The sequence below is a fragment of the Seriola dumerili genome, unplaced genomic scaffold, assembly GCF_002260705.1.
Source record: "Seriola dumerili isolate Sdu_G_001 unplaced genomic scaffold, Sdu_1.0 BDQW01000025.1, whole genome shotgun sequence".
NCBI classification, from domain to species: Eukaryota; Metazoa; Chordata; class Actinopteri; order Carangiformes; family Carangidae; genus Seriola; species Seriola dumerili.
In genome coordinates this window covers 2,395,771-2,418,209 of record NW_019174280.1, presented here as the reverse complement: position 1 = coordinate 2,418,209, position 22,439 = coordinate 2,395,771, and the positions used below count along the sequence as shown (strand labels likewise).

The window sequence follows — 22,439 nt, the reverse complement described above, 5'->3', positions numbered from 1 at the left end:
CCAGTCACCAGCTCTACCTCCTCCAGCACCTGCTCCTGTCACCTCGCCTGCACCTGCTGGTCCCATCTATGAGCCTTGTGTACGCTACGCTGGAGATCTGGAGAACTGCAGCCCTTTCCTCATGAACTTTACCATTCTCTTCGCTCTGCAACCCCTGATTTTTTCCACAGAAGCTGCCAAGGTGGCATTCACCATCAGCCACCTCACAGGCAAAGCTTGGCTGAGTGGGAACGCCAGACCATTGCCCACTCCACCTTCCAAGCCTTCGCTGCCGAACTTCGCAAGGTGTTTGGGGTACCTACCCAGGGTCCTGATGCTGCGGGTGGATTGCTGGGGGTCTGCCAGGGAAACCACTTGGTTGCTGACTACTCCATTGACTTTCGCACTCAAGTTTGCCAAAGCGACTGGAACATGCTGGCTCAGTGTGACGCCTATCTGCTGTGTCGTGGTGAATACATCAAGGATAAGTTGGTTTCCCATGACCTCCTCTCTTCTCTCGACGCCTTAATCTAACTGTCCTCTCAGCTGGATCGGTGTATCCAGGCCCAGCGTTGGGCGAAGCTCCGAGCTCAGTCTGCATGAGTATCCCTCCCCAGTCATTGCTTGCCTCTTGGTTCCAAGTCTTTCGAGGCCAGCCCTTCAACGTGGGAGCCGGAACCCATGCAGGTGGGATGCACCAACCTCACACTGGAGGAATGAGAACGATGACGCAAGGGGGATCTCTGCCTGTACTGCAGTCAAGCTGGACACTTTATCTCCCATTGTCCAGTAAAAGCCTGGACTCACCAGTAGGTGGTGAGTCGAACCTGCAAACAGTTCCCCAAACCATGCCCTCCCTTCCATGCTCATTTGCTTCTTCCTGAGGACTCCCACACCATTGCCACTTTAATAGACTCTGGTTCTGACGTCAGCTTTCTCAATCAGAACCTAGCCAAGCAACTGGGCATCGAGCTGGTTCCTCTGCCTGACCCCATTCCGGCCTGTGCACTTGATGGCCACCTGCTGGGCACCATCACTCACCTGACCATGCCCGTGCAGATCCTCATCACAGAGAACCACCATGAAATGATCCAGTTTCACCTCATGCAGTCCACCAGTGCACCTCTCATCCTGGGTATCCCCCGGCTCTGGCAGCATAACCCCAACCTGGACTGGGTTACCGGTGTCGTCCTGTTATCAAGTGTGCCTCCAGCAAGCCTCTGAACTCTGAACAAGCTTTTGAACTATTGGCGGGTGCCACGATCTTCACTAAGCTGGACCTCTACAACGCCTACCACCTGTTTGCATCAGAGAAGGAGATGAGTGGAAGACAGCATTCAACACCCCCACAGGCCATTACGAATATCTGGTCATGCCCTTTGGTCTCACCAATGCCCCAGCAGTCTTCCAGGTGTTGGTGAACGACGTTCTCCGAGACATGCTCAACAAGCATGTCTTTGTGTACCTTGACGACATCCTGATCTTCTCAAAGTCCCACGAGGAACACTTCCACCACATCCAGGTGGTACTGCAGAGGCTCCTCAAGAACTCCCTTTTCGTTAAGTCAGAGAAGTCTCCTGCTTGGGGTACATTCGTTGGCCAAGGTAGCATCCAGATGGACCCTGCCAAAGTTTCAGCTGTCACTGCCTGGCCCCTTCCTGATTCCTGTAAACAGCTGCAACTGTTCCTGGGGTTCACCAACTTTTACCGGAGGTTCATCCGTGGGTACAGCTCCGTGGTCGCCCCCCCTCACCGCCTTGACGTCCTCCAAGGTGCAATTCTGCTGGTCTCCCGATACTGACAAGGCATTCCAGACCCTCAAGGCCTGGTTCATGTCCGTTCCCATCTTCCGCATGCCAGATTCTGAGAGGCAGTTTGTGGTGGAAGTGGATGCTTCTGACACTGGGGTAGGGGCCATCCGCTTTCAATGATGACGATCAGAAACTGCACCCCTGTGGTTTCTTTTCCCGACGGCTGTTCCCAGCAGAGAGGAATTGTAACATTGGGAACTGTTAACTACTGGCAGTCAAGCTGGCTTTGGAGGAGTGGCATCACTGGTTAGAGGGTGCCAAGCTCCCGTTCCTAGTTTGGACAGACAAGAACCTTGAGTACCTCCATTCTGCCAAGAGGCTGAATTCCCACCAGGCCAGATCCTTGGGTCCTGTTCCTTGGGCGGTTCAACTCTCTCTCCTACCGCCCTGGTTCCCGGAACATCAAACCTGACGTCCTCTCTCAACGACGTCTGTCACAATCTGCCACTGCTCCTACCTGATTTCTCTGGTGTTTTTCCACTCACCCCACCTGTTGAAAATCTGACTTCAGTCAAGTCCCAGGAAGGCCGGACTTGACTTGACTCAACCTATCAGGCCACACCTTAACTGATAAGAAGCCTGGATCAGGCCTTGCACAGCCTCTCCCTTTGTTTGCTGCAGCACATGGAGCTGAATGTTATGTTCCTTGAAGTTGTGTTTCTTGAAGTTGACTGTGCTTCAGATGCATTATCTGAGTAAGTCTATGATTTTTGTTATAGTTACTGCTGCGTCTTTGTTTGATTAAGTAAATTACTGACATTTTTTATAATTATTACCATTCCTTTGTTTAATAAGTAAAGCGCCTTGATTAGATTTAGTACCACTGATTACTGATTATATTTCCATTTGTCTTAAAGCCATGAAACCATCTGTAACAGTGAACTGCCTGAAGGAAATAAACTGTTGAAAGGCTCTTCCCTGGTCCTCATGCTTTGACTGGTGTGCCAATGCAGAAGCTATTTAGATGACCCAGCATTCACAAAGTGAAGTTTCTACACCGCCTCTGTCTCACTCTCCACTTTGCCACACCTAATCATCAGCCTCACCGTCCCCACCTGTTGTTCCCAGCTGCACCACATCACTCATCAAGCCAGTAAATATGCATCCCCATTCACTTGTTGCCAGATTGTTCTCTGTATTATGCAACACTTTCCAGCGTTCATCTCTGGACCAACTTCCTGTTATCAACCCTGCTCATCTCTGACTATCCTGCCCCATCTCTGCCCCGGTAAACACCTGAGCCTTCTGTCCCCGACCACGAGTTCTGCCTGCGCCCCTCCTGGTTCCCGTCTGCCTGTCCCTGTCCCTGTGGCTGTTTGGCGTTCCCCAGCCCTGATATTGCTACGTGAGGTTCCCACCAATCTTACTTGTGGGATCCTCACCATCAGAGACTCCTGCTTCATCTACCCAGCCTTCTTCGTGAGTTTGTCTTGTGAGTACTTCTCTGCTGGTTTCCTGATCTTTTGTCTGGCCCTGATTACCCGCCTGCCTGCTCCTTCCCAGTTCATACGCCCTGCTGACTGCTTACCTGGTTCCAATCCTCCTGCTTCCTTGACGACGTCTCTAGCCTGCTCCCTAACAGTACTGTTGCCTTCCTTCCAACTTGTCCCTGTGTGTGTGAGCCTCCCCAACCCGCTCCACTCACCGTCTGTGCTGTGATCGTATCTCTTTCATTGTCGGAGGCCTTTTTTAGTCAAGACAGTAGTTTCTTCAGTTGAGAAAATTCTAGAGGGTCACTTTCACCTGAACATTATGTACTGCACTTTGACTCACCTGCGGGGAAAAATAAGAAAAAATAAATAAAATTAAAAAACTCACAGAAATAGTTCAAACAAAAATAGCAGAGTAATGAATTCAATAATACACAGCCTAAAACAAGCTGAAATACCAACTCCTGTTGGGGTCTGTTTGGGCTCCTCTGTGGTCTCTCTGTCCAGTGGTTTTACAGCATACATCCCATGCTGGATGGAGCAGCTCTCATCTAGAAATCTGAACAAGTTTATTAGTACAAAAATTTTACAAAAAAGATGCAAAGTATAAATTGGACTAAAATATTTGACGGCGTGTTCCAACCAAGCTCCCTTTGTGGCAGTGAAGTTTAGGTCCACTCAGTCATCAGGACTACACTAGATGGGATAAGAATCTCACAGAGACCCTCCATGCAGTATTATGTATATATAGGTATTATAATATCCATATTAAACATCCAAAGAAAAACTCCAACCAGTATATGCAGGGCAGAATTAAGTCATTACCCACAGATAGCATCTGCTTCCATTTTGAGCCCCCTCTTCATAGCTGCCATCTGACGAGTCCCATGCAGTATTCGGTCAGCCAGACCTTTTTCAGAGCCCACTGTAACTTGACAGATCTCCCTAAAACGTGAGGCAGTCAGTCTAGGCCTCCTTAGTTGATGCCATTCAGTATGTGAGCTTTGTGCTCTGTTAGCACATTAGAATTTGTGCGCCATATCCCAGGTAACTTCAAGATTTGGAGGTGGTGGAACATCATGGAAGGACAGGTCTCTCTTTGCTGTTGCTGGTTGTTGGTAGGACAATGGACTTCCAGCTTGAACCGCAAGGACAGAGTCAACCAGAGGAATTTCACAGCTGATGCCCATGCTGCAGATCATTGGTGCCTCAGCTGCAGAGAAATCCTTATAGACCTCTTCCACCTGAAGGACGGAAAGATCAGGTAGATCCCCACTGAAGCCTTTGTAAAGAATGCTCCTGTGTGGGGCATACAATTTATAAGTGGCATACAGCAACACATATTCATTCAAACATTAATGTAGCATATTGTAATAAACATACAATATTTAGCTTTTACCTTACACCTTCTGTTGCTCTACACTTTGGTTTAGCAGACAGCACATTTTATCCACTGAGCCTGGTTTTATACCCTATCAAGTTAGGCAGGATATAGTTTAGAAAATATTACCAACAGGTGTATAAATTACAATATGTAAAATGCAACAGATTAAAATGCCCTTTCTTTTTGACTTGCCAAAGTTATGGGCTTGTGCCATTGCTGTTCTCCCTCGGTACAGCTTAGCACAGGGGGGACTGCTGGCACCTTCAGCTGGGAGTAATGTGCTCACATGCAAAAAGAGCTGCTGATGATGAACAAAACATGACTAAGAATCCATTAATCCAGCTGGGGACCAGCTAGGTAATCTTGCCTGCCTTTTTAGATACTCTTTTAAGACTATTTTTGAGTTAAAAATTATAAATATTATTATTACATGACCCAGCTGAATCCCCACGAACATTAAAATAACAAGCTTATAACAGTTGGCTTATCAGTCCCAGGTTCACCATACACTCAAACTGTGAGGCTTCTCAGACTTCCTCATGGATCTGTGGCACAATGCCCTGACAATGACTTCACCTGTACCCTGAACTTTGTTAGAAACTGTGAGATGGGTAGAGAGTTAGTACAGTTAACGTAAGTACAGCAATGAACAACTTGTTCTTCAAAACAAAAACAAGAACAACCCATAGCAGAGTTAGCACGTTGCTAACTAACACTAGCTATCTGTTATTTAGCCTCATAGTTATGCAGATAACTCGATATGTACAGTCAAAATCCCTTTTCCCACTTGCTTCTAGGAGCAAGGGAACATGCATCAACAATGTGGTGGACATCATTTATGGTTATTTTTGGCAGGTCAAGTAGACATCTTGTGAAGCTTGACATCTTGACAAAAACTTTGGCTTGATGTGGATGAGTTGACATAAACCAGAAAAGAGTTAACCAACTTTCGACACAACCGGAAGTTCGTCACTGCAATTGTGCACAGAGCCTATTGAGCCCCCAAGACATACTGAGATTTCAGGCACTACAAACCCAAGAACTGAACCCCTAAAAGAGTCCTTGCTGTCAGCTGGTCCTTAGACTTACTGATCAAATAACAGTCAATATGGTAACCTCAGACCAGCACTGTTTTCCAACCACTAATCAGAGTAAACCAAACGATTCAATCAGCGAAAGATGCCTGTCAGTCAATCAGACCAATACTCATCTATCTCATCATTTATCTAGACTGTGAATATGAATTTGCAGAGTATCTCTTTACTGTTAGAGACTCAAAGCATTGAATCTGAAACCACATCACAACATGACTACAGGTTCACACCCAAGTGGACTAATAACAGACTCAGTAAATTCAAGTGGATCACTCACAAGCTTTAGGTTTTATTGTTTTTTTAGATTCAGCATTAGATTAAAAACAGTAGATCTGTGGGTCGGATTAACAACTTTCTTTATTGATGAAGATTTTTCTCTGCGTGATTTGTATCATTGAGAATATATTCTGAGAGAGGAGAGTCTGAGTCTCACTACACTTTGATCATCACTGCATAACTCCCTAGCTGTGGTTAACGGTTGGATTGAGATACATTTTCTTAAGTTCATCTCCTCTGAAACTGAAATCCATATATAGGCCACAAGCTCACTCATAGCCAAATTCTACCTGCTCTTGGATCTCTAGCTCAGCATGTGGTACCCACTGCTAAAAACCTTGGAGTTATCCCTTACTCTCAAGTCCCATGTTGAAATGCTAGCACAGTGGTGTTTAGAAATGTACCTAGAATCACTTAATTTATTACTTTTAATTACTTATTTTTCACACTAAATTAGAGTTAATGGTAGAGTAAGAAATTGTTATCTATTGCAATTTATCAAATTCTGTTAATATTTCCTCATGGTCCACTAGCTGTCCGTTCTCTGTATGTGTAGCAAAAAAATCCTGGCACTGTAAATGGAAAATAAACTGGCTCACATTGAGCCTTTCCAGCCAATGAGCAACAGGGACTGTTTGTGTTTGTGCGCACGACAAGGGACAGAAACAGAGTAGAGGGGAGATGGGGGGCAGTGGGAGTGAGACAGTAAATCTGGCACATGCTAACAGTTAGTGTCAATTTAAGGATTAGGGGAAGGAGTAGGACCAGTCTCCCCTTGAATCATAGCCAAAAAACGCAGAGTTTTGAATGAGATTGATTAGGTGATCTCAGACGAGAGACCAGTGCAGTACTGGAGGTGAATGCAAGCGCATGGAAGAACTTCCTCCAGTGGCGGTGTGATGGCTGAATATACTCCACAACATAATTCCATTGTCAAGATTGAGAGATGGCCAAGGAAGAGCCAAAGAAGAGAGGGTCAGAAGAACAAAAACTGAAAAAGAAGTGCTATGATCAGGAAAGGGCGAAATGCTGGGTTAGCATAGGTGAGGCTTTCCAGCAACGTAGACTGCACAGGTTGGATTGGGAAAGGAATTCAGACTCATCTGCGGTGACTGGTCCACACCCTAAATGATGGCCAGGACAGAGACTGACCAGTAAAAAGCACGTTTTCATGGTACATGGGCTGACTGATGTGGCAGCGTGCCTGACACTGGTCCACTGCTGCCAATCAGGATTTGAGAGACCTCCGAGAGTTGAAAGCCATGAAGACGGATGCAGAATTTGCTCAGTTTCTGCTGGACAGGTGGGTAACATTAGTTTTGCTGTGTTTCACTGTCTCATTTGCTAATGTTTGTGATGAATAATTGCAACTGGTTTGTTAGCAAGCAGGTTCCAGTGTCACATTTGTGTGTTCGTTACTGTTAAATTACTTGCCCACAGACATTAAACTTACTTTCTAGTTTGCAAAGATATGTTGTTGGTGTGATGTTAGCTACAGTAGAGGAAGAATTGTGAGTATCACTGTCTGTATCTGGTGTGCTATGTATGCAAAGTCATCCTCTCTGTATGTTACCTTTGTAGCAGCAACTGTAGCCACAGTCTGTGGTTTGCCCTGTATCATGTTATTTATTTGTACAAAGCGTAAAGGTTTTATAGCCAGAAAGACCTAAAAACACAAGTTTGCCAGCACAATGGATTTATTTGGCGTGTCCATGAATTTGGGGGTTGGAGCTTCTGAATGAGCACTGATTGGAGGGGTGTATTTGTATTGCTGTTTAGATCACCTTAACTTATCCTAAAACAATATTGGATGAAATAAACATATCTCATGGAATAATGTTCACATTTACTCCTAAAGCTTTAACTGAAGTAAATGACAACAATGACAAACAACAGAAGCAGGATACAAGAGGAAACAAGACACTGCTCCAAAAATGTTACAGAAGTAAGAAGTAAAAACTGTGTACACAAAAAGTTCATTATGGGCACAATCAGTGATTTAAATGAAAACTGAAACTTTGTCCACCACCAATATTTAAACCACAGGACTGAAGTTGCTGTCACGTGCAAAGACTCTCATACATAGAATACACAGACACTGAGGAACCCCATGAGTGGAAGCCAAAACCACGATACAGAGGTTGAGTGAATGTGGTGTGTAGGGTGTGGAGGTGGGTCAGTGTGTCAGAGGAGACTCTGTAGAAGGACAGAGTGCCAGCAGGACAGTCCACATACACTGCTACTCTGTGAGAGACAGAGGAGGAGATGGATGTTTTTCTGTTGTTGTGACAGACAGAGTAACCATCAGCAGAGCACCTCAGGCTCCAGGACTGATCATTCCATCCATATGGACACTCAGCACTGTCTCCTTTCCTTCTGATTCCTCTGTAACTCACTGATATGGAAACCTCTCCTCTCCACCTGACCTCCCAGTAACAGCGACCAGTCAGACCATTTCTGCACAACAGCTGGGGCCAGCAGTCAAATCTGTCTGGATGATCAGGATATGACTGATCCTCTCTCACATATGTCACCTCCCTCTTGTTGTCAGAGAGTTTGAGGTTTCCATTTACTGTGTTTGTGTCCAGTTCCAGTTCACAGGCATCTGATGGAGAGAACAAGACACAACACAGCTGCAGTTTATCATCTGTTGATTTATCAGCAACTTTACTGACGATTACTGGAAGTGAATCATTCAAACTTCCACTGCAGCACAAAGAAGCCATCTGCTTTCTGAAACTGTCATTATCTTCAGCAAAGAGCTCACATTTATCACAAAGTTCACACCTTTGACATCAAATCTCAAACTGTCGTCTACTACAAAAAGTTTCAACAGTCTGGATGTTTTAGTCCAAAAGCTCCAAAAAGCTGAACTCAGTGTTAATGAATATCCAGTCAGAGAACTGTGGGTCCACCAACTGTCTCTAAGCTGGTTTTCACTGACCAGGGGCCAGATGTAAAAAACTGCTGTGGGCAAAGACAGAAATATGCAAACACATTGTTTTCTTCAGGATTATAAAGCTGTGAGTTCACATGGTTCTGTTTTATGAACCTCAGCCACTGTGGAAGTGGATGCACATACAGGAGCCTCATTTCCACTTCCACAGTGAGACAGAAATGATGTAGACACACCCTGAATCATGTGTTTGTATATCAACACTTGTTTCTGCCTCAGCAGTCTGTCGACCTGTCAGTGAAAAGAGCGGCAAAAAACAAGACCAGTTTTACCATCGAGCTACATCCACAAAGCTTCTAATAATATCAGAGCAGCTGTCATTACATACAACCCCGCCCCCCCAAACCACGCCCCTACAATTGTCAAAATTATTTTTATGACTTGCAGGTTTTTGAACACTGATTCATTAAACATATCCAGAGAAGAAAACTAAAGGCTTCCTGAATACAACTGTTATCAGTCAAACGTGTTGAAGTACAAGCTTATGAACAGCACCTACATTCAACTAGACGCTGACTGACAGTCAAAAAACCAAGAGAAACAAAGTGAGTTCTCTGTTGGCTCCACTGTTAATGAAATTTTGTTGGATCACTGTATTCAGTTTTTTTTTTTTTTTTTATGGATTTTAAATTGATTGCTTGAATTCTAACATCTCTCCAGCCACACTGAGTAAAACAGAAGCGGAATCCTGAATGAAGGAGAAATTCATCTTTGTACCTCAGTCAAGAAAAGGTAAGAATCTAGTTTAATGCTCACACTTCCTCAGACCAGGTCTCAGGTTCTGTGGTCCACCATGGTCCATCCTGGAGAAAGAAACAAAGTCAGAATGAACTTCATCCACCTCCACTTATCCACCATGAAACACGAAGCAGAGTTCTTCAGTTAGTCAGAGAGACAGTGAGAGCTGCTGTTGTCTGTCCATCTGTCCATACCTGAGAGTGTCCAGTCTCCAGTTAAGATCATCCAATCCAGCCAACAGCAGCTTCCTTCCTGAGTCTCCTGGATGATTGTAGCTCAGGTCTAGCTCTCTCAGATGGGAGGGGTTGGAGCTCAGAGCTGAGGCCAGAGAAGCACAGCCTTCCTTTGTGACCAGACAGCCTGACAGACTGAACACACATAAAATAAGAATCAGGAGAATGACTTCATATAATAATACATTTAAGAAGTTAGAAGTAAATTCAGACCCCAAGTCCAGAGAAAGCACACCTATAAAAAATATTTTCTTTTAGAGGGATTTAAAAGAGGGTAAGGAGCTTGCCAGTTGAATCTCTTCAGTGAGGATGTTCTAAAGAGCGGGGGCCCTAACAGAAAAGCTTGGTTACCCTTGGTCTTCAGCTGAGGACTAACAGAACTTTGGACAGGTTGAGGCAGGGCACATAGGATGTCAATACATCTAAAATGTACTTAGGTGCAAGTCCAGAACCTTAAAAGTCATCAATAAAATCTTAAAATCAATTCTAAAATTTACCGAAACCCAATGAAGAGACACTAAAATAGGAGTAATGTGCTCTCATCTTTCGCTTTTGGGAAGGGGCATGGCTGCTGCATTTTGGACAAGTGGTAAATTATGTAGACTCTGTTGGTATAGAGAGAGTAACAGAGACACTTGGAAATCTCTGTATACATTGTTACGTGCGCCCTGGTTATGTGGTGTCCTGTCCTCTCTCGCGGCTATTCTTGTCTCCCTCCTCCCTCTGCCTGGTGCACACCTGGGTGCAATCAGCACTCAGGGAGAGAGAGGGGGAGGGGATAAGAGGGGCAGAGAGTGCAGAGACAGGGGAGGAGACACACACACAGACAGCTGCACCTGTAGTGAGGGTTCTTTGTCCTCTCTTCCTTCTCCTCCACGCACATTTAGGTGCGGTGGGGTTTTGTTATTTTAGTTTATTATGTTAATTTGGGCTGGAGATTACCAGTAGTCATGTTATTCAGCCCAGCGTCTTGCTTTCTTTTGTTTAGTTTGGCTGTAGTCTCTAGGCTTTTTTGTTTCCTTGGTTTTTGGGTTTGTAGACCTTGAATATTTTGGGGGTTATATTAAAAAAACTTGGGTGAAGTGTTATTCTTGTCCGGTGTCCTTCTTGCATATTTTGCAGCCTCCTACCCCTTTTGAGCCATGGAAATCCAGGATGTTCTGACAAGTTAAGCACTGGGTACCACAACAACATGAAATTATGCTAACCTTAGCCATAATCCAAAATGACTATATACATGTATACTTATGACTAATATACTTAATTTTTTTGATTTCTGTTCATATGCACATTTAGAACATGTTTGTCTTACAGAGCCTCACATGAATGCTGATGGTCACCTCTCTGGAAAAAGAGATGTGTTGATTATTTTTCAACCCTCACCTGTGAATTATTTCAGTAGTTCTGGGGAATGTTTAACTTTATTAACTTTAATGTTTACAAAGGGATGAATCCATACCGTAGAGTTTCCAGTCTGCAGTATTGTCTCTTCAGTCCAGCAGACAGCAGCTTCACTCCTGAATCATGCAGGTTGTTGTTACTCAGGTCCAGATCTCTCAGAGTAGAGGACTGTGAGATGAGGACTGAGGACAGAGCTTCACAGCTTCTCTCTGAGAGGTTACAGCCACTCAACCTGAAAAGGAATCAGCAAAAGAAAACAAACCAATTACAAAAGTGTGTTTTTTTGTGACTAAATAAAAAGATACAGTTAATCTATATGCATGTATATGCACATACAGAGCTCTGTTAGAGGCTTTGACCACTGGCAGCAGCCTCAGAAGAGCCTCCTCTGAAGCAGAGTATTTCTTCAGGTCAAACACGTCCAGATCTTTTTCTGATGACAGTAAGATGAAGACCAGAGCAGACCATTGAGCAGGAGAGAGTTTCTCTGTGGAGAGACTTCCTGATCTCAGGTACTGTTGGATCTCCTCCACTAGAGAACGATCATTCAGTTCATTCAGACAGTGGAACAGGTTGATGCTTTTCTCTGCAGAGAGATTCTCACTGATCTTCTTCTTGATGTACTGGACTGTTTTCTGATTTGACTCTGAGCTGCTTCCTCTCTGTGTCACCAGGCCTTGTATGAGAGTTTGATTGGTCTCCAGTGAAAGACCCAGGAGGAAGCGGAGGAACAAGTCCAGGTGTCCATTTGGACTCTGTAGGGCCTTGTCCACAGCACTTTGGTAGAGATGTGTTAGTTTGTATTTTTCTTTAAAAACTATAGAAAACGGGAATGTGAATTTTTTTCCTGACAGCAGATTGACTCCAGAGTTGAAGAAGGTCAGATGGACATGAAGAGCAGCCAGAAACTCCTGAACACTCAGATGGACGAAGCAGAACACCTTGTCCTGGTACAGCCCTCTCTCCTCTTTAAAGATCTGTGTGAACACTCCTGAGTACACTGAGGCTGCTCTGATATCAATGCCACACTCTGTCAGGTCTGATTCATAGAAGATCAGGTTTCCTTTCTGCAGCTGCTCAAAAGCCAGTTTTCCCAGAGACTCAATCATTGTCCTGCTCTCTGGACTCCAGTGTGGATCTCTCTCAGATCTTCCATGATACTTGATGTTCTTCAGTTTGGTCTGAACCACCAGGAAGTGGATGTACATCTCAGTCAGGGTCTTGGGCAGCTCTCCTCCCTCTCTGGTCTTCAACACCTCCTCCAGAACTGTAGCAGTGATCCAGCAGAAGACTGGGATGTGGCACATGATGTGGAGGCTTCGTGATGTCTTGATGTGGGAGATGATCCTGCTGGCCTGCTCCTCATCTCTGAACCTCTTCCTGAAGTACTCCTCCTTCTGTGGGTCAGTGAACCCTCTGACCTCTGTCACCATGTCAACACACTCAGGAGGGATCTGATTGGCTGCTGCAGGTCGTGTGGTTATCCAGAGGCGAGCAGAGGGAAGCAGTTTCCCCCTGATGAGGTTTGTCAGCAGCACGTCCACTGAGGTGGACTCTGTAACATCAGTCAGGATCTCAGTGTTGTGGAAGTCCAGAGGAAGTCGACACTCATCCAGACCATCAAAGATGAACACGACCTGGAACTGATCAAACCTGCAGATTCCTGCTTCTTTGGTTTCAGTAAAGAAGTGATGAACAAGTTCCACCAAGCTGAACTTTTTCTCTTTCAGCACATTCAGCTCTCTGAAGGTGAATGGAAATGTGAACTGTATGTCCTGGTTGGCTTTGTCTTCAGCCCAGTCCATAGTGAACTTCTGTGTTAAGACTGTTTTCCCGATGCCAGCCACTCCCTTTGTCATCACTGTTCTGATTGGTTCATCTCTTCCAGGTGAGGCTTTAAAGATGTCTTCTTGTCTGATGGTTGTTTCTGGTCTGAATGGTTTCCTGGATGCTGTTTCAATCTGTCTGACCTCATGTTCATTATTGACCTCTCCAGTCCCTCCCTCTGTGATGTAGAGCTCTGTGTAGATCTGATTCAGAAGGGTTGGGTTTCCTGCTTTAGCGATCCCCTCAAACACACACCGGAACTTCTTCTTCAGGTTAGATTTGAGTTTATATTGACAAGCTGCAGCATGACTTTCTAAAAGAACAAGCAACAAATAAGACCAATGAGTAATTATAAAGAATGAAAGACTAAAGAATGAGTGTATGAATATATTTTCTCTCCATCTCTTGAGATGTTAGTAAATGTCCCATTCATCTATCATGTTAAAGAAATCCTCTTACTGCTCTGCAGACAGTCAGCCAGCTCCTCCTGCTTCATTCTCCTCAGGAAGTTGAGTGTGATCTTCAGAAATGCCTCTCTGCTGCTCGTCTTCTGCTCTTCATCCTCACTGTCCAACACCTCCTCATCCTCCCTCTGATTCTCTAAGCATTCTGGGTAATCTGGTCTCAGGACTCTCTGTGCTTTCTTCAGCTCATTCTTCACAAAAGTGACAATTTTCTCCTCCAGCAGCTGGAACAGATGATTTCAAAAAAAAAAAAATTTCATTCAAACTGGTAGAACACAACATGTGACTCATGTGTCAGTCTGAAGGCCTGCTGGTCTAAACATAACAGCATGGAGACTGTTAGGACCTGAATGGAATTTCAGCATTTAATCTGTGGTTGATGTAATTAAATAGTAAAAGTGTGATTGTAGATGTACAGACCATAAATATGGAGTCCAGGTCTGGTTGATGCTGCTGGACAGACTGATCACTGTGGACCTCTGAGCTCTCCTGCTGAACTCTGTGGAGAAAACACCAACTTTAAGGAAAATGAAACACTCCAATATAACAGAACTTATTAGAGGTGACTGATTACTTCAAATTCCTCCCGTGATGAGAGGAGATTGGCAGGTGACTTGGAAATGACTTGGTCATGAGTCAAGAGGAAGTAGGAAACAAGTATGTTTCACAGAAGTTTTACAGTTCAGTAACAATTTGTTAATTCCACCTCAGTAATTTAATACAGGACAAAAAACGTCCGCATTGACCAAAGCAGCTTCCATCCTGATCAGCCCTCAGAGGGAAGACCTCATCTTCACAGAGCTTTGAATCTGTACAGAGGTTAAATATCAGGAGCTTGAAGAGCAGTGTCAGAGGCAGAGATGGAGAGCCGGCTGTGGACACATAGAGGGGAGATTTAGAAGCTTTGCTGGCCAATGGATCTGCAGAGATTTCAGTGGGAAGGGTCACAGGGGGGGGCAAGGATTAGAGCCATCAGGACCAGACCTGCCTCCAGATGGTGATGGATAAGGAGTGATCTGTGGGATGGTAATGCTTGGACACAACTTAGGATCTAATCAGTCTTAGCTGGGTCACCTTTGTTGGAGGTGATGTTAAAAGACCAAAAAGGCCTGATGAGTGCAGAGGCACTACATCATCAGTCCTGGGCAGCAGAGTAATCGTTCAGGGTTTGGAATACCTCATTACTTTAGCAATGACAAGTGTCAAGCCAGTTAAATCCAAGTCACTGGTACTGTTTAGAAACAGTAATGTATCCACATCTCTCTGGATGCTCTTCCCTGCCCAAATATTTTAGAGAAACCAGTCAGGAGCCTCTGTAAAATTTTTCTGCAGTCTTTGAGATACAGCTGCTGTTCAGTCATCCATTCAGAAACTCAGCACCCAGATAAATGGTGTGGACAATCAGGCTTACCTGACAAGTTTAAAGCCTGAATGTCCTCTGTCCCTTTTTTTCCATTCTTACCTTCTATCAGCAGCTTGCCCATCCTCAAAGTTAATATAGTGACCTATAGACCTGTCACTCTTCATGGACACACAGCTGAATTCAGGGGAGTCTGGTCTCTGCTGCTGTATCCTGATACAAACAAACAAGTGACAAATCAAAATGCCTCATTTAAAACAAATCAAACCAAAAAAACCCCACCAAGAATACACCTAGAATACACATGTTAAACAATTGAAAAAAGAAATACTTCTTGGTTTTTAACTGAATGTGTTTTTTCCCTGCAATATTATAAATAAATCAGTGCACAGAAGACAGGGAGGAGGTGTGTTACATTTCAGTGTTGTCCAGCAGAGGGCAGCATAGACCTGCCAATACTGAATAAAAAGCTTTGGTGCAATGAAGGAGCTTTGTGGTTCATTCTATATGATGAAACCATTGTTCAGTCCTACAACAGACTGAAGCTCTGGTCTGAGACATGATTCATCTTCTCAGGACAGTCAGATAATGAAAAAGTTCAGTTCTAAATTCTCACCTTCCATTAGCAGGTTGCCCATCCTCAAAGTTAATATAGTGTCCTATAGACCCATCACTCTTCATGGACACACAGCTGGGTTCAGGAGAGTCTTGTCTCTGCTGCTGCATCCTGATACAAACAGACAAGTGACAAATGAAAAGAAGTTTTAACCTGAAAAAAGATGTTCTGCAGACTGTCACCAGCTGAAATGTTAAGCAGATAGAAAATGAGTAAGAAGTCAGTGGATGAGTAACGTTCTCCTGTTCATCAACAAGTGATCTGACCTCACCTCATTTGATCAGTTGACTAATCAGTGGTTGGCTCTTTGTTCACTAAGACAGTTAGTGGTTGATTATTATTTCTTCTAAGCTGTTATTGAGTGGTTGATGTGACAGTTAGTGTGAATAATGATGGAGCAGTGATCTGAGTGCTGAGCTCTGACATGGAAAGGAGTCATGGACAGTTAAAGATCCTCATCTCACCTCTGAGCTCTGGTCTGGCTCTCATGTTCCCCACACAGAGTTGTATTAGAGGGAGGGGCTCCCTCCTCTCTTTCTTCACACTGGTTCATAGCAGAGCCCCCACCTTCACACAAACACAACAACATGCTTCATTACAATAGGATTTACATCTAAGGACACATAATCAGGGGTCTCTTGACATCAATGTCAGCCCCGCGGCTAATGACATTTTGGAGCTAAAGGCTAATTAACAACAACATAAGAGTACTCACAAAAACCATGTGTTCATGGAAATAAGGTTAAGTTAAATTGTGTTTTAAATCATGAAGGAACAAACTTGAAAAGATACATAAGTGGTGGGGGGGTCCATCGAGGCTAACAAAATGAATTTGCTTGTATTTTGCAGTAATCCCCACATTTGTAATATAAACCTACATTAATTTATTATACTGTAAATAAACCCTAAGATCTGTTTTTCTTAATCACTGGTATATTACCCCAACACAGTCTGTTGTCAGTTATTACCACAGACTTTATTTACATAGACCTTATATTCCAAAATGTGGAGCTCTACAATACACTGAACCAGCTTCTCTTTCCATCAGACACAATGAACAGATTCATCTAGGAAGAGAACAGGGCACTCCACAAGACAAGTCTGTCCTAGTATTTGTAATAATTGGTAATTGATGATGACTGTGTTTTGAGGACACAGAGTTCAACAAGACCTCAGTCATGTTGATCCAAGCTGTCCAACCAGTTCTGTCACTCCCTGCATTTTTTACATTGCATTTGTTACAATCAAACCTCTGTTGATTCTATGAACACTAACACAAATACATACGCTTCTCAAATTATTGTCATTTAACTCCAACAAAATTCTTAACAATATTTTACTTATTTTGAAACAGCCATTACGCATCAAAAAACCTTTCTACTGTCCAGTCAAACAGTGATACAAAACAATGTGACCACAGTGATCCTGTTCATCAGACATGTACAGATTTATCTGGTCGGATTCTCACCTGCTGAACTCACTTCAGGTGGACTTACAGACACTTTCCACCTTCATGTGAAGAGGAAACATCTGTAGAGAAGAAGCTGTTAACTCTCCCTCATCAGTCCTGGTGTCTGGTTGCATTTGTTCTGAGGATGATTCACATCCTCATAACTCCTCATAAGAGTTTACGTCTAAAAAAAAAAAAGATTAGTGACGTAAAAACCAGTCTAACCTGTGGCAGAAACCCAGTCTGTGCCAAGGGAATCTCAGACAATGTGATGTAATTGTAGTATTTGTACACTAGGTGGTGCAACTACACATCTAATGTGCTCAATATCGGCTCAACAGAGAAAGATGCAAAGTACAGAAGCAGGCAGAGACAAAGGCTGGAACACAGAGTGAAAGCATTAAACATGACCTGAAATGAGACTGGAGTGTAACTGGAAAGCTTTATATACTGTGGACCTACTGTGGTAATGATGGGCAGGTGTGCATGGAGCTCTATGGGGACACCAGGTGGAGACTTGTGAAAAACTGTGGGAACAGAGGTTATGAAGCTGAAGAGAAAGACAGAGCTGTCTCCTGTATGAATCAAAAATGACATGAGTTATTTCTGTCCTCTCTCCAGATAAAGAAGGAAACCTGATCCCTGAAAATTCACAAACAGCCACAGCCATCCACTGTCTTATGATTAAATGCCTTGCTCAGGATAATTCCAGTGGCTGCTGCTGTGAGAAATGATGCATTTACTGTTTCCACACAGCTTTAAAATCAAAAAGCTGCTCACAACTGGATCTCCCTTGTTATCAGTCTGTACTTCATGTCCTGACTGTGAAGCAGCTGCTTTCAAACTCCAAACAACAGGAACGACATAAAGAACAAAAAAAGATTGAATGCAATGTCCAGACTTAACAAGTGTGCTTCCGAGAAGTCTGTGAGTATTGAGGGCTGTCCAAATCAACAGTTCATCAAGTCCACAAGAGGCCTAAAGCAGACTTTTCCTAGACTTCTAGAGAGTTAGGTAGGGATTTTTAGGTAGCATTTTTATACTTAAAAAAAAACTTTATTAGTTTATAATGTATTTACTGCACTGATGGTACATAGTACTGTTAGCTACTTACAATCAGGTTTGAGTATTAAGAATGAGGAAAAGTTTAATTTTCATAACGTCTTATTGCTATTCTCTCTCTCCCTCCCTCTCCTCATCTCTCTCTCTCATTTTTTCTCTCTCTCTCTCACTCTCTCTCTCAGGAGTCATCGAGGTTCTTTCCCCCAGTGTCCTCGTCCCCAGTGTCCTCCACTTATCCACTTGTTGAACACATTTGTTTACATTCCTTGTTGTTGTATTAAACAATATATGTATATATGTATATGCAGTATATAATCTTGAATCTGTCCTAAGAGTCATCCTTGTGTATTGTCCCACTCCAACCTCTCAAATATCTGGTTGACATCTAGTGACTGCAAAGGTCATAGCATATGATTCCATCTTTATTTGTAGTATTTGGGTGGAATACACCTTTAAAACTACAATCACTTGGATAAAAAGTAGTATTTGGGTGGAATAAATCTTTATGGCAGTTAAATACGGTCCTGAAACTACGGTGCTGAAACTGCAGCCTCTAGTATATCTAATCGCTAGATGGCACTGGCACGAGAGCTATTCATAAAACCTGGAATGAAGAGGCCATGTGGGAGTTGCGGTACCTCGCCCAGAGTAGGGAAACTGGGGCGCCCTCCTGGAGACAGACCTGGGAAGGGAGCTTGCTGGTGAGCATCTAATGGGTGGGCTGGGCCTTGACCCATGGGGCATGGTCAGGCGCAGCCCGAAAGAGCTACATGGCGCCTCCACCTTGCGGACCCACCACCCCTGGGGAAAGATTTCAGGGTAGGGTGTGATGCCGGCCAGGTGGCAGGTGAAGGCAGGAACCTAGGTAAGGTGACTCCCTATGTTGTAGACTGGTCCTAGGGACATGGAATGTCACCCCTCTGGAGCTGGTGAGGGAGGAGGAGTGGTTCCATCTAGATAAAGTTGGGCTTATCTCCACACATAGCAGGGGCTGTGGAACCAAAATCCAAGAGCGAGGCTGGACACATTCTGGAGTTGCTCAGGGCGACAGGCACCTGTGAGGGTTGGCGAAGGGAAGGCTCTGACTGTTGTGTGTGCTTATGCACCAAACAACAGCTCAGAGTAGCAGGCCTTCTTGGAGTCTCTAGCTGGTGTCCTGGAAAGGATACCGCCTGGGGACTCTATAGTTCTGCTGGGGGACTTCAATGCCCATGCAGGCAACGACAGAGAAACCTGGAGGGGTGTGATTTGGAGGAACGGTCTCCCTGATCTGAACCCGAGTGATGCTTTCTTATTGGACTTCTGTGCTAGTCTTAGTTTAGCCATAACAAACACCATGTTTGAAGATAAGGTAGCTCATAAGCTTACATGGTACTGCAGCACCCTAGGCCAAAGGTCAATGATCAACTTTGGGGTCATATCATCAGCTCTGCAGCAGTATGTTTTGGACACTCGGGTGAAGAGAGGGGCAGAGCTGTCAACTGATCACCATCTGGTGGTGAGTTGGATCAGATGGTGGTGAAGGCTGCCGGATAGACTTGGTAAACCCAAGAGTGTAGTGAGGGTGTGCTGGGAATGTCTAGTGGAGGCCCCTGTCCTTGAGGTATTCAACTCACACCTCCAGAAGAATTTCTCGTGCATCCAGAGGGAGGTTGGGGACATGGAGTCCAAGTGGGCCATGTTCAAAGCCTCCATTGTAGAAGTGGCAGTTATGAGCTGTGGCTGCAAGGTTGTCGGTGCCTAACAAGGCGGCAACCTGAGAACCTACTGGTGGATGCCAGCAGTGAGGGAAGCCGTTAAGTTGAAGAAGGAGGTCTGAGTTGTTGGGGCCAGGGGTCTCCAGAAGCAGCAGATGGGTACGGGGCAGCAGCCCCAGCACTTATGGAAGCAGAACTTGGGTGTGGGAGGAGTTCGGGAGGCTATGGAGGAGGATTTTCGGTTGGCCTCAAGGAAGTTCTGACAAACTGTTTGGTGACTCAGGAAGGGGAAACAGGGCCCTGACCCAGGCTGTGCTCAGTCGGGAAGGAGACCTGGATTGGAGATGTCATTGGGCAGTGGAAAGTATGCTGGAGCCAGAAGTCGAATTTGTCCGGATGATCAAGATATGACTGATCCTCTGTCACTCATGTCACCTTCCTGTTGTTGTCAAACATGTGTGAAAATGGAGTATGTCTGTTATTTGTGCAGATTTATTGACCATCTGGCCCCAGGTCTGCCATACATGGAGGAACTTGAAGATAAATCCACATCTTTGTGACGTTAATTATGGCCTGTTGTGTTTATGACTTGTAGGTTTTTGAACACTGATTTATTAAACACATCCAGAGAATAAAAATGAAAGCTTCCTGAACACAACTGATATCAGTCAAAAGTGTGACATACCAGCTTACGGGCAGCACCTGAATGCAACAAAACTCTTCTATAAAATCACTGACAGTGAAAAAAACAGAAGAAATTCATCTTTGTAATTCAGTCAAGAAAATATAATAATCTAGTGTAACATGTGTAGCTCTGTTCTCAGGTGTGTGTGTGTGTGATGTATAACTGTGTGCCATTTGTATTATGTGTTTTATCTTGCTTAGTTTACTTAGTGCGGTTTCATCACTGTGTGGATGTTTTAATGGGAACTGTAGATGAAAATCAGCCTCATGCTAACTGTGCTACACTGCATCACATGGCAACATGATGAATATTGTAAATAGTCCCTTATACATACAGTAAATAAATAAGTTATAAATTCTGTTTTATATATTTAATTTTATTTTACTTGTAAGTCTGTTAAGAAATGTGCTATACATTGTTGTTTTATGAATATTATTAGAATTAATTGAAAATAGAACTGCCAGCTGGACTACAATGATGATGTCACTGATGTCCAATGACATCATGACATAAGAAGCTCATTTGCATATAATCCATGTGTGCAAAATAGTAAGTAATAATAATAATAATAATATTTATTTTAAACTAGAAGAAATTTTACATTGGTTTAAAGGCTTCATGGACACACAGCCTGGTTCAGGAGAGGCTGGTCTCCGCTGCTGCATCCTGATACAAGCAAACAAGTGACAAATGAAAAGAGGTTTTAACCTGAAAAAAGATTACTTTGAGCAGACTGTCACCAGTTGAAATGTTAGAAACAGATAGAAAATCATCAAGAAGACAGTGGATAGTAATGTTCTCCTGCCAATACTAGTAAATAAAAACAAAACACAAATGCAAATGCTTCTCAAATTATTGTCATTTAACTCCAACAGAATTGCATTATATTGCAACAGCCATTAAGCATCAAAAGCTTTTCATCATCTAGTGAGCTAAAGATCAGTTCAGCAAAGTTCAGCATCATCAGCTGCTGTCAGTCAAACACATCAAACAATCAAACATCCGAGGTACTTTTTGAATCCAGAGCATTGCCTCTACAGAGGTTAAAATTTTTTTTCATTTGATTAATTTAATGAGGATAGGTTTCTTACTTTTTTGTTTGTTTCCCCTGTCTTCTTGCTTTATTTTAATTGATGTTTCTTTGTTATTGTTACGGACAGAGTAACCAAGAACAGCAGAGCAGATCAGACTCCAGGACTGATCATTTCTTTCAAATACACAGTCATCACTGTCCCCTCTCCTGGTGATTCCTTCACAACTCAATGATAAACGAACTATTCCTCTTCACTCGACCTCCCCGTAACAGCGACCTTGTCTACTTAGCGGCTGATACCCGACATCAAATCTGTCTGGATGATCAGGATAGGATTGGTGGTTGGCCCCTAGAGCCTCCTGTTGTTGTCAGACAGTGTAAGTTCTCTGTTCACTGTGTTTGTGTCCAGTTCCAGTTCACAGGCGTCTGATGGAGAGAACAAGACACAACACAGCTGCAGTTTATCATCTGTTGATTTATCAGTAACTTTACTGACAATAACTAAAAGTGAATCATTCAGACTTACATTTCATATTCAACTGTGAATAATGTTTGACTACATTTATATTAAAATCCAACAATCCAGTTTTAACACCATCAACAGTTACTGAACATGAGAATCAAGATGTCAGTGATGTTCTGCTTTTTTTCTGCTGTGGACCTGAAGATGACGGCTAATGGAGATCCACATCAATAAACACATGTAGTGAATAAAGTCTCACTAATGAAACTGGCTCATCATCTCCCACTGCAACACAAAGAAGCACATTTAGCGTAAAGTTCACACATCAAATCTCAAACTGTTGTCTGCTACAAAAAGTTTCAACAGTCTGGATGTTTTAGTCCAAAAGCTCCAAAAAGCTGAACTCAGTGTTAATGAATATCCAGTCAGAGAACTGTGGGTCCACCAACTGTCTCTAAGCTGGTTTTCACTGACCAGGGG

General features: G+C 43.6%; 1 protein-coding gene across 1 annotated transcript; it reads right to left on the bottom strand.

Moving 5' to 3' along the window:
- Positions 1–8,002: 8,002 nt before the first annotated feature.
- Positions 8,003–15,069, bottom strand: LOC111238362 (NACHT, LRR and PYD domains-containing protein 3-like). The gene is made up of 8 exons (XM_022767827.1): positions 15,056–15,069; positions 14,014–14,092; positions 13,589–13,817; positions 11,639–13,442; positions 11,361–11,534; positions 9,863–10,036; positions 9,687–9,733; positions 8,003–8,579 (listed from the first exon to the last, which is right to left on the bottom strand). Exons 2-8 carry the CDS (start codon positions 14,014–14,016, stop codon positions 8,035–8,037), a joined length of 2,976 nt encoding a protein of 991 aa, XP_022623548.1. The 5' UTR covers positions 14,017–14,092; positions 15,056–15,069; the 3' UTR covers positions 8,003–8,034.
- Positions 15,070–22,439: the final 7,370 nt, after the last annotated feature.

Excerpts from the sequence above, each read along its gene's own strand:
- LOC111238362 (XM_022767827.1), bottom strand. Across the intron at positions 9,734-9,862 it reads TGGAGACTGGACACTCTCAG|GATGGACCATGGTGGACCAC; the intron begins GTATGGACAGAT and ends TTCTTTCTCCAG. Across the intron at positions 8,580-9,686 it reads GAGACCTGGTCTGAGGAAGT|ATGCCTGTGAACTGGAACTG; the intron begins GTGAGCATTAAA and ends TCTCTCCATCAG.